The sequence below is a fragment of the Anneissia japonica genome, unplaced genomic scaffold (assembly GCF_011630105.1).
Source record: "Anneissia japonica isolate Jap-2015-1 unplaced genomic scaffold, ASM1163010v1 scaffold288284_len1145801_cov181, whole genome shotgun sequence".
Lineage (NCBI taxonomy): Eukaryota > Metazoa > Echinodermata > Crinoidea > Comatulida > Comatulidae > Anneissia > Anneissia japonica.
Genome location: NW_022712730.1, coordinates 1 through 15,150, shown reverse-complemented (window position 1 = coordinate 15,150; position 15,150 = coordinate 1). Strand labels below are relative to the sequence as shown.

At 33.6% G+C, this 15,150-nt stretch overlaps 1 protein-coding gene across 1 annotated transcript; it reads right to left on the bottom strand.

Annotated features, from left to right (window-relative positions):
* Window positions 1-13,881: 13,881 nt before the first annotated feature.
* On the bottom strand, window positions 13,882-14,857 carry LOC117108173. The gene is made up of 3 exons (XM_033250135.1): window positions 14,717-14,857; window positions 14,520-14,596; window positions 13,882-14,113 (listed from the first exon to the last, which is right to left on the bottom strand). The coding sequence occupies exons 1-3, from the start codon at window positions 14,767-14,769 to the stop codon at window positions 13,929-13,931; spliced, it is 315 nt and encodes a 104-aa protein (XP_033106026.1). The 5' UTR covers window positions 14,770-14,857; the 3' UTR covers window positions 13,882-13,928.
* Window positions 14,858-15,150: the final 293 nt, after the last annotated feature.

The following is a 15,150-nucleotide window of genomic DNA, read 5'->3' as shown; positions in this document are numbered from 1 at the left end:
GCTTCATATATGATCATTTATTAGAACATACACCTTTAGATCGGTGGCACTCAAAATCATTTGGTGCGTTCAAACTGAATTAAAATTCTTAGCTACAAGTACAAAAAAAAAAAAAAAGGAGAAAAAAAATAAAAAAAAAAAAAAAAAAAAAGGTGGAAAGGGGGGGGGGGGGGGGGGGCAGCCGGCCTTAACGTTTTTTAAATTATTTAAAAATAGAAAATTATACAGTATTTAAAATTAAGTCTGAGAGTGCCATTTATTCATAAATTTTCTACCTAAAGCACCAAACCTGGGGCGGGGCTGAGATGGTCTAGATTCCTTGCACCCCCCTCCCACCTATTTTGAATTCCTGGATCCACCACTGATTATGTTGCTTACATTTATACAAAATATTTCAGTACTGTTTTAAAAATGTTTTCATTGATATTCATTAAAATTTCAGTAGAGATAGATATTTCAATAGACTGATGAGATTTAGTAGATCTGACGCATTGATGCTTGTAGTCTCAGCCGACGTAGCTACCGACAGATTGACATTGCTTGTAAGTCTGGTTGCAGATACCAGAGCAGCAATTGGCGTTGGATTTGCACTGAGAGAGAGAACGAATACAATTAGTATATTAAAATGAAGATTATGATAATGTTTACGACGGCAATGATGGCGATGATTATGATGACGACGACCAGTGCCAACTGAGAGGCCCATAGAAATTGCAGGTAGCATTTTTTTTTCAATATTCTTTCAAATATCGTGAGCACTCAATGGGTCCCTTAATAATGAGCCCCTCCAGGTTGACAGCCCCAACCCCTCCCCAACACCAAAAAAAAAAAAAAAAAAAAAAAAAAAAATCTTTCTCGCACTTGGCGCTCGTAACTGGGGGCCAACACCAACCCTTGCCCCTATTAAATTTTCCCTTGGCGGCCCTGATGACGACGACGATGATTGCCGACGATTGATGGTGGTAATGATGATGTTGATGATGGTGATAATAGTGAATGATGACGATGATGATAAGAAGGATATATGATGGTGATTTATTAATTAAGCGTACGTCCATTATAGACTACATTTATAAATATGTTGAATTATTAAGGCCTATTTTTTAATACTGTAAATTTAAATGACATAATACTAACCCCTTCACCAACGGCGTTACAACTACATCGATTGTCTCCCCCTGTAAACCACGGCCGACAGATATCGGAGCAACATTCACTTCCCTGGGAACACTGGTACAAGAAAAGATAAATTGGTTGAAATTTAAATATTTATTTTAAGTAATATAAGAAAGCGCTTGTTATATTATACCCCCGGTCGTACACAAATTGCATACACAGACACAAACACACATGTGCTACCTTCTACACCAAACTTTATAGTAAGATATGAATATGGGGTTGTCGTATCTATACAATAGAACCCGTCATTTAGGACACCCATATTGAGGGGACACTTTTTCAGTCCCAAATGTGTCCCCTTATGGGGTTCTATTGTATTCTGATTTCGAGAATGAATGCTTCTGTTAATATCGGGTGAGAGCGAAGAGAATGCATGCGCTTGTTTAGGTAACACAATAGCTAAACTAACTAAATAGAGAAGAAAGAGAGGTAGGTTCAGAATACTAACATAGAGATGAAAATAATATGACAAACACAACACAACAGGATGGAGAATAACCAACGTTTGTTGCAGGCCTCTAAGTGCAACACTTCTGACGGTTAAGCCTCGGAAAACAACAAACATCTACTAAAAAACTTCATCTGCAGAAGAAACCCATGTTAGCAACCGTTGCTTGACACGCATATCCATGTTAATATTGAATTCAACATCATTATCATCATCTAGCGCGCTTACCAAATCACTCGGTAAGGAGCAGACGACACATTCCATTTGACCATTGACCTTACGACAATTATTTGAACAGCAATCAGAATCCTTTAGACACTATAATGAGAGTCTGATGGTGATCAGTAAAAAAATACTCGCACAGATCGAAAAGGATTAAACAGAATGTACGCAAATAAATAAGGGATTAACAAAAATATTCGTGCATACTGGCGCGTTTTAAAATAGTTATGAAAATGCGCTAAGCTAAGAGATTTGATTATTAAAAAATTATGCACAAGGACATGGGATTAGTAAAAAATGAGCAAGAAGACTGGATTAATAACAACTGTACAGATTAGGATTAGGAAAAGGATTAAGAAAAATTGAACAGTAATCTTTTAAATTGATTTGTGTATATACGTAACAACACCTATTATATATTTAAGTGATATTTAACAATAAATTTTAATATTATGTCGTTATTATCATTATGCATTGTTGCAATTAAATATCGAATGAATAGTGAATGAATAAAATGAATAAAATATGCAACAAATTATATTTTTGGTAATTAATGATAACTGCACAAAACATAGTTAGCTTACTTGTGTAGCTTTTTCTTTGCATGAAGTACATGTGCTGTAGCCGGATCCGATATCATGGCACTTTCCAGAGCAGCACTCTGCATCTTCAGTACACTAAAAAAGAACATGTGTTATATAGGCCTTTTCAACAGATCTATCGATCTTATTAAACGGATCCATTATAACGTGCATAATCTTAACACACACAATATGTACTGTATATATTAAAAGTATATGTCAAGAGTTTCTATAACCACATGTTTGTTCACTATGGGCCTTATAGAATGTCCTTACAAACTTCATCGCACGTTTTCATTGTAATTTCGTAACTTTCTCCTGTTTAACATGTGTATTGGGGCAAGTACCGGTACTTAACGGATTATATTATAAGAACACTTTCAGTAAGAGAAAATTAGGGAGGTATACCGTAAATCACTTTACGAATAATGATATGTTCTTTTTCCCTTTCTTTATGTAAAACAAAAATAACTTCAATTACTATGAAAAAAAAAACTTACTAGATTTAAATCTCCTCTGCATGATCTACACTGATTAAAAGAACAGTGTCCAACGCAGCAGTCTTTGTCGGTCTCACACTGTTCACATAAAAAATGATAACAATATCAGTAATGATAATGACCTAGCCTATAAAATGTTAATATAGCATTGGTATTTCTTCAAATAGGCCTACTTGTTTCATCACACTAATTATTTCCCTGGGACATTGGATACATCCATTGTTCGATCCCCTCCAACCGCCCTTCCACCCTCACCCAAGGAGTGGCATATTTTAGTCATGCAGTTAATCAACCGGGTACCGGTAAGCCCCTTAGATATTAGTGCAAGTTTTCATAAAACTTACGTATGCGCGTTTGGGGGACAAGCGCGTAATACAGCGCCCTGTTGTGATTGGTTAAATGTTTTATTGGCGCTCCGATACAGGTCCATTAAGCGCACGGGTCGATTTCATATTTTGAAATCATTCACGTTCTAACAGCAAATCGGATTAATGCATTTGAATTTTACTTTTCAACGTCTTTCTAAGGATATTGCATTAGGTTTAATATGATTATTCTTTTATTATTATTAATATTATTATTTTTAACAATTATATTTCGCTAACCTTTTCAAGCTGGTCAGCGCATGGCTTGACTGGCGGCAAGCAGAACCCAAAACGACACTCATTACCAGAGCAACACTCCGAAGACTGTGTGCACTGAAATTAAAAACATCATACTAATACAATAACATGACTCTTATATGGAGTTTACCATGTCACAACCAGCATCGGTGACTTTTAAGAAAACGTATTATGGCTTCTCTCTACTAAAGTATACAATTCTGCCAAATTCTTATGCTAATAGGTAGTTTTCGCCGCACGACGTTAACCCTATAACGTTAGTACCCAACATGCAACGCGATAGCTCCGCCTCTTTTGTAAACAAATCGAAATACGCATGCGCAAACCCGTAACTAACGTACGTCGAGCACGTAAAATCCTGAAATTAACGTCCTCCGCAACGCAAGATGAATAAATTATGACGTCATCCGTTAACGTTAAAGTTAACGTCGTGCGGCGAAAACAACCTAATTACTTAGTTTAACATTAGCGACAGTTCGCTTGTTTTGGGATGGCCTCATATGCAAACCATTAATAAAGTTTTTATTAATTATCGTTATTGACACAAATTTCAAATAAACATTGTTGCTGAAAGTTGATTTACCGTGTCATATGTATCTTTACAGTCGATTACGCATTGGCCGTATCCTAGAGTTACACTGTAACGGCATTTGTTGGAACAGCAGTCAACATTGGCGTCGCACTGGAAACAAACAAGATAATTATGAGGTATTATTCAAATAGGCCTACATTTAATCCATGTCAAAAACTCACAGTATTGATTATTCTATAAATAAGCTAATAATATGTTTTTCTTTTCTTTTTTTTTTAAATTTAGCCTACAATTTATCAGCTTTTATATTCTAAAATCGGCCCACCCCTCCCCCTAAAGTTTTACAATTTATAAAGAGTTAAAATTTAGGTCTGAGAGTGCCTTTTCCGGACATCTAGAATAAATTTTCTTCTGGTCTAGACTCTCCATCGCTGAAAGTCCTTTCCTGGCCCCCCCTCTATTTCCAATTCCTGGATCCGACACTGACTATAAGTTAATTTATTTCTTACCCTGGTACCTGGTTCTTTGCACACGTTACATCTTCCGTTTAGGCACGATCCATAGCAACAATCGCCGTCACTACTGCACTGAGATTACAAATGTTAAATAATGATTAATTCTTGTGAAAAAGTCTTATTACATTTAATAAAAATGGCGGGGACATATTATTGTATACATTTATCTTACTTTCTCGTTCAGATCCTTGCAGACGACACACGTTCTAAAATCGTTGGTACCGATGACTCGACATCTTCCAGAACAACAATCTTGATCTGCCGTGCACTAAAGAAAACAAAACGGAAACTAGAGAGAGTGATACACGAAGTATAATCGGTACCGTATACAGTATAGCACAGTAAAATTCAGGTAGGCCTAACTCCTCCTACAGTCTACTACATGTACCATTTAAAAGTCTAGATGACTATTGAAATAAAATAACGTATTACCCTTCGATCGGGGTCAAAACAGGACGAACACTTTTCATTGATGCAACTCAGATCACAGCACTCTGTTGACGATTTGCACTGTTAGAAAATTAACATAACACTTTATCAATCATTAGATAGGGCGCATTATACAGTTCTCTCAATGCGTGCATAAAACATGTTAAAGCCAATGAAGCAACAATAATGGTCGTTTATATAGCACCTAGGAGGTGTTTTTTTTCTTAATTATGTCAAAGGCAGAGTCTCTGCCCAGAGACGCATATTACAAATTTTAAAAGAAATTATAGAACATTTACACTCGGCCTTATGATTCAAATATAAGCCTATAATTTAAAGGAAATTAATCAGTATTGCCTATATATTCAGTCACAAGAACAGCCTTAAAATGATTAAGATTAAATTCCGATCATAAAAACTTTAACGGAATTCTAAAGTTTAGGCCCAAATTGTTTGTGTGTTGACGTACCTGTTCTCCCTTGTCCTTACACGTAACACACTCTTTCTTCCCGCTGCTTATTTCCCTGCAACGATCTGAGCAACACTGTCTATCCGATGTACACTGTAAATGAACACATTTAATATAATGCACGACTATCTAATGTGGCTTATGAAATGTAATTATGATACGCGCGCGTATACTGTATAATATATATATAATATATATATATATATATATATATATATATATGTAGACCTATTATATGTGTGTATATATACATATATATACATGTAGGCTTACATCATAGGTATATGAAAATACTATGTCTTCTGCTGGCAACTGCAGAAATGTGTACTTATATCTAAATTTATGAAAATTCAATGCACAATATTTTTGATCGTCCGCTTTCGTATAGTTGTACTCTTAAACCACCAGTGCGTTATATACAGGCCCTATTGGGTATGGAGTATGAAGCTAGAGTAGTGATAATGTCCCAGTCCTACCTGCGATCCTGTATTTCTACAAGTAGTGCATTGTGGGTAGCCATATCCAATATCCTTACACTGCTTTGAACAACAATCGCTACCAGTGTTGCACTGAAATTCAATAACAATATAAAATATATCAGATGCGCCGTACTTCCGTCATCATCTGCTAGCCGACACATACACAAAAATAGCTGTTTATAAACGGAGAAGGATGTGGTGTTAAGCGTTGTTTCCTTAAAATCACACTACACTGTCGCTACAGTGTTTTCTGTGCAATCGTTGTACTGTGTATAGCTGTTACCCGATTCGACCGACCAATCATCATGAAAGCTGGAAGGTGTCGGCGATGGTGTGTAGCGATTGTATGGAAACAAGCTTTAGCAGGAGCAGGGCAGAAGGAGGCGCTCATTTCATTTATTGTTTTCTAAGCATTACCGAGTGGCCAGTAGTAGAGCTGTTATTTGACAAATAAATAGGAAAGAAACACATTAGCGTTTAGGCCTACAACGTATTTCAGTATAACTGTATTGAATCGCTATATTTATTGGAACAATATTTTGTGAGTGAAATCTTTTAGGAAATGCTATACGACGGTTAAACAATATAAGGTTTTCCTGTTAAATACAACTGACATGTTATTTTCAGGTAAATTCAGTTACGTCACAACTTATTTAAGCTAAAGTTGGACACGAACTGCGTCGCAGTGAGTGCCCGTCTTTAAATGTTGGCGTCTACGTACCCGGTGGCCGTCTGGTTCACATTTAACGCATATACGATTGTTGCAGCTTCCTTCACAACAGTCGGAGGTTGATGAGCACTGCAGTGGGAAAAAGAAATTCAAGTCAATCGATAGAAATTTTCACTTTTATTCAGGAATCCTGATGATGACATAATGTCGAAATATTAAATCCCGACACGATGGCGTGCATTTTGATACTTGGAGTATGTGTTATACTATCTTATCTGAGATTAATCAGTGGACCTTTCGATTAATGTTAAGAGTTTGTATTCCAGTACTATATTTGATATAACATGAGATGTTTCCATTCATTTAAGGCTGTCTCTTATACACATCTAGATGTGTATAAGAGACAGGTATTATGTATTTCTGAATATCATTTGCCGCCTGAAATTTTGTTCTGTTGTAAAAATTACCAGTGTTTTAACTTTGTGGAATTAACAACTGATACAAATATTAATAATATTAATATTTTGATAATGGTCATTCTTGTTGTACTTATAAACAACCAGTATCTTAATTTTTATTTATTTAATTTTCAGGTCATCTTACTTTTTGCCCTGCAGTCAGACAGCGATTACATCCACCACCCCCAGAGCTGCTTCCCCCAGAACTACTTCCCCCAGAACTACTTCCACCAGAGTTGCTGTCGCTGGCTGATCTACTGCTTCGGTTACATCCTCCTCCGCTACTGCTGCTCCCAGACGCACTACGTTTTTCTACCGTTGCCGAAACACTTATCAAACAGACGCAGAACAACACCGATAGCAATATCAATTTAAGATCCATTTTGAGACGGTTTATAAATTTTTCAATATGACGTTCTTAATTTGTTCTTCAAATGTGCTTTTGCTGTCTTGCTTCAGATTTTTTATGTATATTAATTATAAACCACAAATGACAACAACAATAATTATGCTAGTCTTATATAGGCGCTTCACAAACAATATTTAAATGAACCACTTGAAGGATTAAGAAATCATAACATCCGTTTCGAATGTGTAAGAGAAGCTCAAGAGAGACCATCTGCCAACGTTAATGGTAGGCCCAGTCCCCTGCCAAAAATGGTATAGTCTATAGTTCAGAAGATGCGCACGCTGAGATGGTAAAATCACAAGCTATGCACATTGCCATTGGTTTTAAATCTTGTATCTATGAAACTATTAAAAAATACTTCTTTAAAATATTAAAAAAAATGTATGAATACAGACATTAAGTGTTCAATGTGAACTACTTAATGCTCGATTGAAAAGCATTATTAAGAGATGTATTAAAGTATTTGTGGTCTATGGTAATTTAGATCCATTTATTGATAGGCCTAGTTGAGCATTTAAACACTGTTCTAGGCGAGCTTCAAGGCCGTGAGAGAAATTGGACAATCTTATAATACGGAAATAGCATTAACTTAAAAAATAGGAGAAATGCCTGAACGTATACTTATTTTCAGGGTCCAGGGGCGTTCGTATACCCCGAATGCTTCTGAGTTTTAGTCATTTTAATATTCACACCTTTTTTCAGGATTGCGCCGTTTTGCATCCCTTAGATCCGCAACTGCGAGTATGGGCACAGTCCCGAAGAAAATAAATTCTAGATTTGAAGGGTTGTCCTGGATATATCTTAGCTTTTGACTCTTTGCTTCATTTTCTGCGTTTTGTTTTTCATATATCAATCAAATCAAATATTACGGTATGGAATTAACAGTAGTATTATAGTAGCAGTCTGTATTATGTTAAATTAAATTATTCTATAATATGTTAATGTTAAGATAGTAGGCTATAATACATACTCCAAGTAATATTTCGACATTGATTATGTCACCATCAGGAATCCTGATGATGACATAATGTCGAAATATTAAATCCCGACACGATGGCGTGCATTTCGATACTTGGAGTATGTGTTATACTATCTTATCTGATATTAATCAGTGGACCTTTCGATTAATGTTAAGAGTTTGTATTCCAGTACTATGTTTGATATAACATGAGATGTTCGCATTCATTTAAGGAAGTATACAGGTCAGGGCTCCATCATCGAACTACTAAATACTAGTAATAGTATAATATATAAATCTCATTATAAAACGAAGCTGTTTAACTAAACGACCACACCACTCTAAAGAGTGGTTTCGAGTGGGTATAAGGTTTTTAAAGGAGAGGTTAAGTTTATCTTCCATATGCCCCTGCCTCTAATCTTGCCGTATATTCTCGGAAAATTACAATTTTATGACGAGTAGTTTCTTCGATGATAACACTTGGTCCCTTTAACAAATTATAATAATTATACTTTTCGATGGGCTCTCCAAATACCGACATTCTTGATGTAATTGTCGATGGCTGTATAAGATGATATTCTCATGGTTTTTGAAAATATAAATATTCTAATTTATCTAGCCTTGAGTGGCCGTTGATTTACGTACAAGACAACACACAACTGTATCAACTGTATACGGTACATGATAGCAAATTCGTTAACATACGAGGCTGTGTACAAACGCATTACCGTTACGTGCATACGCGCAGATGACGTCATCAAGTTTCAGTCTATCTCAAAACATAGGCCTATATTAAATCTAAAAGTACGAACTTTGCGTCATCCCAAAGAAGTTATTTGATGAGGATTATGATAAATCAATGTATGTTCGGTTAGTTATTGCTTTCAGAAATAATATGTCAACAATTATCGGTACTAATTGCCAATTATTGTGTAAGCTCTTATTTAATTAATTATAAATCTGCACAGTGTTAATATTTTCTTTTTCCTAGCTGCAATTGTTGAAACCGAGAAATTGTTAAAGATAAATAACATCGTCCATTTAGTCAGATTTGTCACAATAATCCAACTATTAAGACATAAAGAGAATGTATTATGGTTATCAACCAACTAACCAAAGCTTAAATTGTTTTGAACTAAGATGTTCTGAGAGCGAATTTTGTCACCTGACCTATATACGGATCGAACGGAAAAACTGTAGGCCTACCAACGAAGTGATTCAGTTAAAATGAATTATACGCTAGCAACCAAAACTTTAGGTAGTGTGGAGGTAGTTGTGTTGCTAAGGAAAATTTCCAATTCTTTTTATTGGTTTAATCTAACCCCATCCATACTCATTTATTGTATTGTAGTAATGATTAATCATATAGATGAAGTACAAAATTACTGACCAAATTAGTTCAATAATTAATCACCCCACCTTTTTTATTGTCGGCTGCTCTTTGTACGCCCTCAAGGACTTGTGGTAAATTTTATTGGCGAGTCTAAACAACTTTGATAATCGAAGTGATAACGGAAGTCTAATTGACCTGCTAAATTTTCAATATCATTTGTGATAAGGTAAATGTCATTTTTCTTTTGGTTTTATAGTATGTATAATTTGTAATAATAGGCATAATAATAATAATAATAATAATAATAATAATAATAATAATAATGATAATGATAATGATAATGATAATGATAATGATAATGATAATGATAATGATAATGATAATGATAATGATAATGATAATGATAATAATAATAATAATAATAATAATAATAATAATAATAATAATAATAATAATAATAATAATAATAATACAGGTCTCCCTACAATTAAAGACCTCTCCAATTAAAGACCAATTTTCAGTGAACTAGTTTCAATTCCTATCTTTTAACATTAGATGTTCCCTCCAATAAAGACTCCCTCTATTTACCGACCAACGACCATGGTTTTGGTGGACTAACAATGACAATTTTTGCTCCTATTAATGACTACTATGAAATAAATAGTGATCCTGATGATGACATAATTAATGTCGAAATATTGAATCCCAACACGATGGCGTGTATTTCAATACTTGGAGTATGTATTATACTTTCATAAATAGTGATGTTAATGCTATTGTTTCTGTAATACATTTGGTTATAAGGCTTAAAACATGAAAACATTAGCCAATGCACATCATAAGATGATGCTTTGTGTACTGAGTAAACAAGGACTTATAAATGTTAACAGTCTTTGGAATAATAATATATTAGTGGTGATGTTAGTAATATTTTAATGGAAAGTTGCTTAGAACAATTACAGGAATTGATGTCTGGCTATTAAAGAAATCTTTTATTAAGTATAAATAACAGCATGCAGTAACTGTTCATCCATTCTAAATCATTTAATTAATTATTTATTAATTTCTACTGAAAATTGACAACCGCAATTCTGCATTTTGACTCCATATAAAACGGTTGCATGTTTGATGCCAAGCTGAATAAGACGTGAAAATTACCCAGAATGCAATTTAATATGACTGAAATGACTTTAAGAATAAAAGCTTTAGCAACAACATTTGCGCCCGACTACCAAGACACAAAAAACACAAAAAAAACAATGATGATTTCTCCTATCAAAATAAAATCTCATGTAGGTATTCAAATAAAACAAGGCTGAACTATTGTTCTAACTTAACAGAAGGGAATATTTTATTGTACTGTATTGAGAACAGAAGTTTAACATTTGTTTTACTGATTGCTTCTAAAAATAAAATAAAATATCATTATAATATCATGTACGTCACTGGAATGGTGGAACATCGACATTTCTGATCATTACTGAAGAACTTAATAAGAATATGTCCAACGGTAAAATCATGTAAGAGGCCTAAATTAATGACATGAGAAGTATTTTACAAAATCTGATAAAAATTAATCTTTTCAACAATTCTACTAGGCCTAGTACTAGACACATAGGCCTATCCACTGACTAAGTCAAATTTGGCCGCTAGTTATGTTGCGTATAAAACTACCCCACGAAGGACGGTTCTTTGGCGTTCCCGGCACTGTATTAGGCATACCAGGGAACAGTTAAATTACAACTGTTCCCTGGCATTACAACAGAACCGTTTTGTAATGGGACGGCGGCAAAAAGAATGGTTCTTTTTTTGGGTCCTGTTTCTACAGCCACAAAGAAAGGTTGTTTCTGTCAGTAGAAACAGGCCCTTAGACACCAATGGATAATTTTGGCAGAAAACTGAAAATTTTCCCCTTACGGACTACTTTTTAAAAATAAAAATGGTAATTTTAGTGAAGATGTGTATACATGCTCCATATTGAATACCAATTGTGTTACTAGGACATTAAACATTTAATGTATAATATGGTTTTGGCAGATCTAACTAAACTTAAAAAAAAATCTCTTCAAATAAATATAAACTACAGACTTTAATGCAGTTTTAAAAAATAATTGTTATAATATGACTATACACATCAAAATGATACACAACATAAGATGATTTTTTGTGTATACAATGCTATTGAATACCTATACTGATAGTTTTAGTAGAACGATGGTGTTTGTAATTGTAATGGAGATTTAGATATCAGAACGAGCGCATGACTTTGTGTGCATACCAGAAATGGTTTGGTAAGAATTAGTAACGACATACAGTAAATGTAGATTCATTTTAAAGCACTTGGAATAAAACGCTCTTATATTTGCTATAAAGTTTCTTAATTTCCCTGTAATTTTTAAGACCACTTTTAGTGCCAGTCTTTAATTAGAGGGGTTCTAATTAAAGACCACCAAAACCCCGGTCACAAACTGGTCTTTAATTGGAGGGAGACCTATATTAATATTGAATGAATGAATGAATGAATGAATGTAATGAACGAACGAACGAACGAAAGAAAGAAACAAAAGAATGAATGAATAAACGAACGAACAAAAGAATGAATGCGAAAAAAATAAATAAAAAGCAACACAAGACAGGAGGATTATGTAAAGGTAAATTGAATAATAGATTATAAGTGTATCATTAAAAATTCTGTTTACCTTTCTGACTATCTCTTAAATATTTCAGTTTATATTTCGTAATCATTGACAAATTCATTTGCATTGTATACAAGTTTGAAGTGGGCTTTATTCCTTCTTGGAATCTCACACTAGTTACGTTTTAGCATAATCACGAAGCTCTGTTTTATATCTCCATCTTATATCTTAAGATTAGCGTTGCGCCATACAATACGTTTAGGTGTTTTGTAGTTAGTGTGTTATTGTATAATTGTATATATTTACGGTTGTCCATCAATAGGAAATAATTACTATTCTGTTTATATAACTGATAAAGCTAATAGCCTCGCTAATAGTCTTCCTCAATATTTGAAAGATTTATAGCATAATGCATTTTAAGCGATATATTGAACAAGAACTAGGCATATTAAATCTGTATGAAATATTATTATTTTTGATACGCATATATCATTGTGCATGTATAGGCCTATATGTATACGTGATATAAATATTGTTTGTTTTGTTTGTTTATTGAAATTTTTCCACACTTAAATAATACATTGACAAAATGAATTTCATTTATAAAATGAACAGATAATAATATAACAGTATTTAGACTAAAAATTAAGGATGACAATTCATATTCCATCAATAATTATAATTAAACGTAGAACTGAAAATATGATATGTGTGGATGGAGTTCAATAGAAGTTCAATGAACTTTAAGCAATGAACACCAGTAAAATATATTAACAATAACAAATTTGGAGTACAACGTAAATGAAATATACCAAAAATAATGAAAAAAAAAGAAAAAGGTTGGCGAATCGGAAAATTAATCCCTCGTAAATAGGCGTAGAGAAAAGCGTGACATAGATGTATACGCATACAAGGAAATTAATGATTTTTTTTTATAATTGAATTTAAAGCTGGAAATGGAGGGCTTGTTTTGTAATGGTACTTATGTGTACACTAATGTGTGCACTATGTTCTATTTGTTCTGTTTACTGAATCATGAAATTCTCACTTTATACCATCTAGCTTTTTCTACCCCCACTCACTCGCGACAGAGGAAGGACTAGTGTTGTCCGAAAGCTCTGGTTCTATTTCTGGCTGTTTACTTACGTTAACTTTTTAGCTGTTGCTTATCGTTTTTGTATCTCTACCGAGATCCAACCATTGTTTCCCACAGCATTGTTGTTTTTCAGTATTTTGCCTTTTAATCTATATATATATATGAGTATATACATACGATTGTAAGTTTATATTTCTGACTTTGTTATTTTCTATCAATACGTCAGTCAGTATGTCAGTCAATCCATCGTTCACTCAGTCAATTAATCAATCAATCAATCAGTTTGTCAATCAATTAATTGGCGAATCATTTGAAAGTCGGATTGAAATTCACTGACAAATAAATAAATTCCTTTGTTTGTATTTATTTTCTCAAATTCATTATGTTAATTTTATTTATTCACCATCAAAAAGCTTTTATAAAATATACACATATTATTAGGTATTGTTAAAGTTGTAAATCCGCTTTGATTGGGAATGTCAGTGGTAATGTTCGTTGCCTTCACGAGACGACCATTACAGGTAAACGCACTGTATGAAGCCATCGATAAGAACAGCCATCGTCGCAAGGAAAACACTGAAATTTAAGAACAATAAACTAAAAAAATTAGATATTCATTTAATATGATATGTTAATATCATTGAGCAGCCTATAATGTGTAGGCCTGTGTGTAGGCCACTATGGTAGTTATGGTCTGTTGGTTGGGGGAAGGGGGGTGCTATCAGAGTTTTAACTTTCTAAAACATACATCCTATGGACTTGTAGAAGAGGACAATGAAATACTATAGACCTGACTAAAGTATTTCACTAATAGAGGCCTAATAGAGAATAACATGCAACGATACTTATATTATTTTCCGGTTGTATTTTGTATAAATACACAATGATATCTGGGATAATTGGGATGTCACAAAAATAATTACACGATTACGGAAGCCCAACAACCGAAGGTTTGTCATCTATTATGAATACAAAAACTTACTAGGTGATATTTTAGTGGCCTTTAGTGCATCTATAATAGCTGCATTTTCCTTCGCAACAGTCGGAGTCGGAAAAACACTGCAGTAAAGAACAAAATCACAATTTAAATCAGTTTAACATTTTATAAATTCAACTGTTATGCATACTGAATAGACTGAATACAATTTCTTGTCATTAAAAAATAACAGAAGCACTTACTGATGCGCCTGACACTTTGCAAGCAGAGCACTTGTTATTCTTGCAGTTACCATCGCAACAGTCACTGTTAGAGTTACACTAATGATTAAAAGTCAAAAAGTTAGTTTTTCTACATCTAAAAAAATATTCGCAAGGTAAATAGCTTTTTTCATTCTTACATTGATTTTTTAGCTTAAGTGATAATCATGTTCATTTTCTGTAGTCAAGTCTAACGCGTATCTTTTTCAAGCTCCGGCTTACAGTAAGTGACGTCATTTGTATCGTTATGCAAGTGAAATAAAACTGAGACTTGGGAGACGTGAGACTTGATCAATTGAAATGGTAATGTTTTATATATATACATACATATATATATATATACATATATATATGTATATATATACATATATATTTACATATATATATGTATATATACTGTATATATATATATATAT

Excerpts from the sequence above, each read along its gene's own strand:
- LOC117108173 (XM_033250135.1), bottom strand. The coding sequence starts at position 14,769 with ATGGTAACTGCAAGAATAACAAGTGCTCTGCTTGCAAAGTGTCAGGCG. Across the intron at positions 14,597-14,716 it reads GCAAAGTGTCAGGCGCATCA|TGTTTTTCCGACTCCGACTG; the intron begins GTAAGTGCTTCT and ends TCTTTACTGCAG. Across the intron at positions 14,114-14,519 it reads GGCCACTAAAATATCACCTA|TGTTTTCCTTGCGACGATGG; the intron begins GTAAGTTTTTGT and ends CTTAAATTTCAG.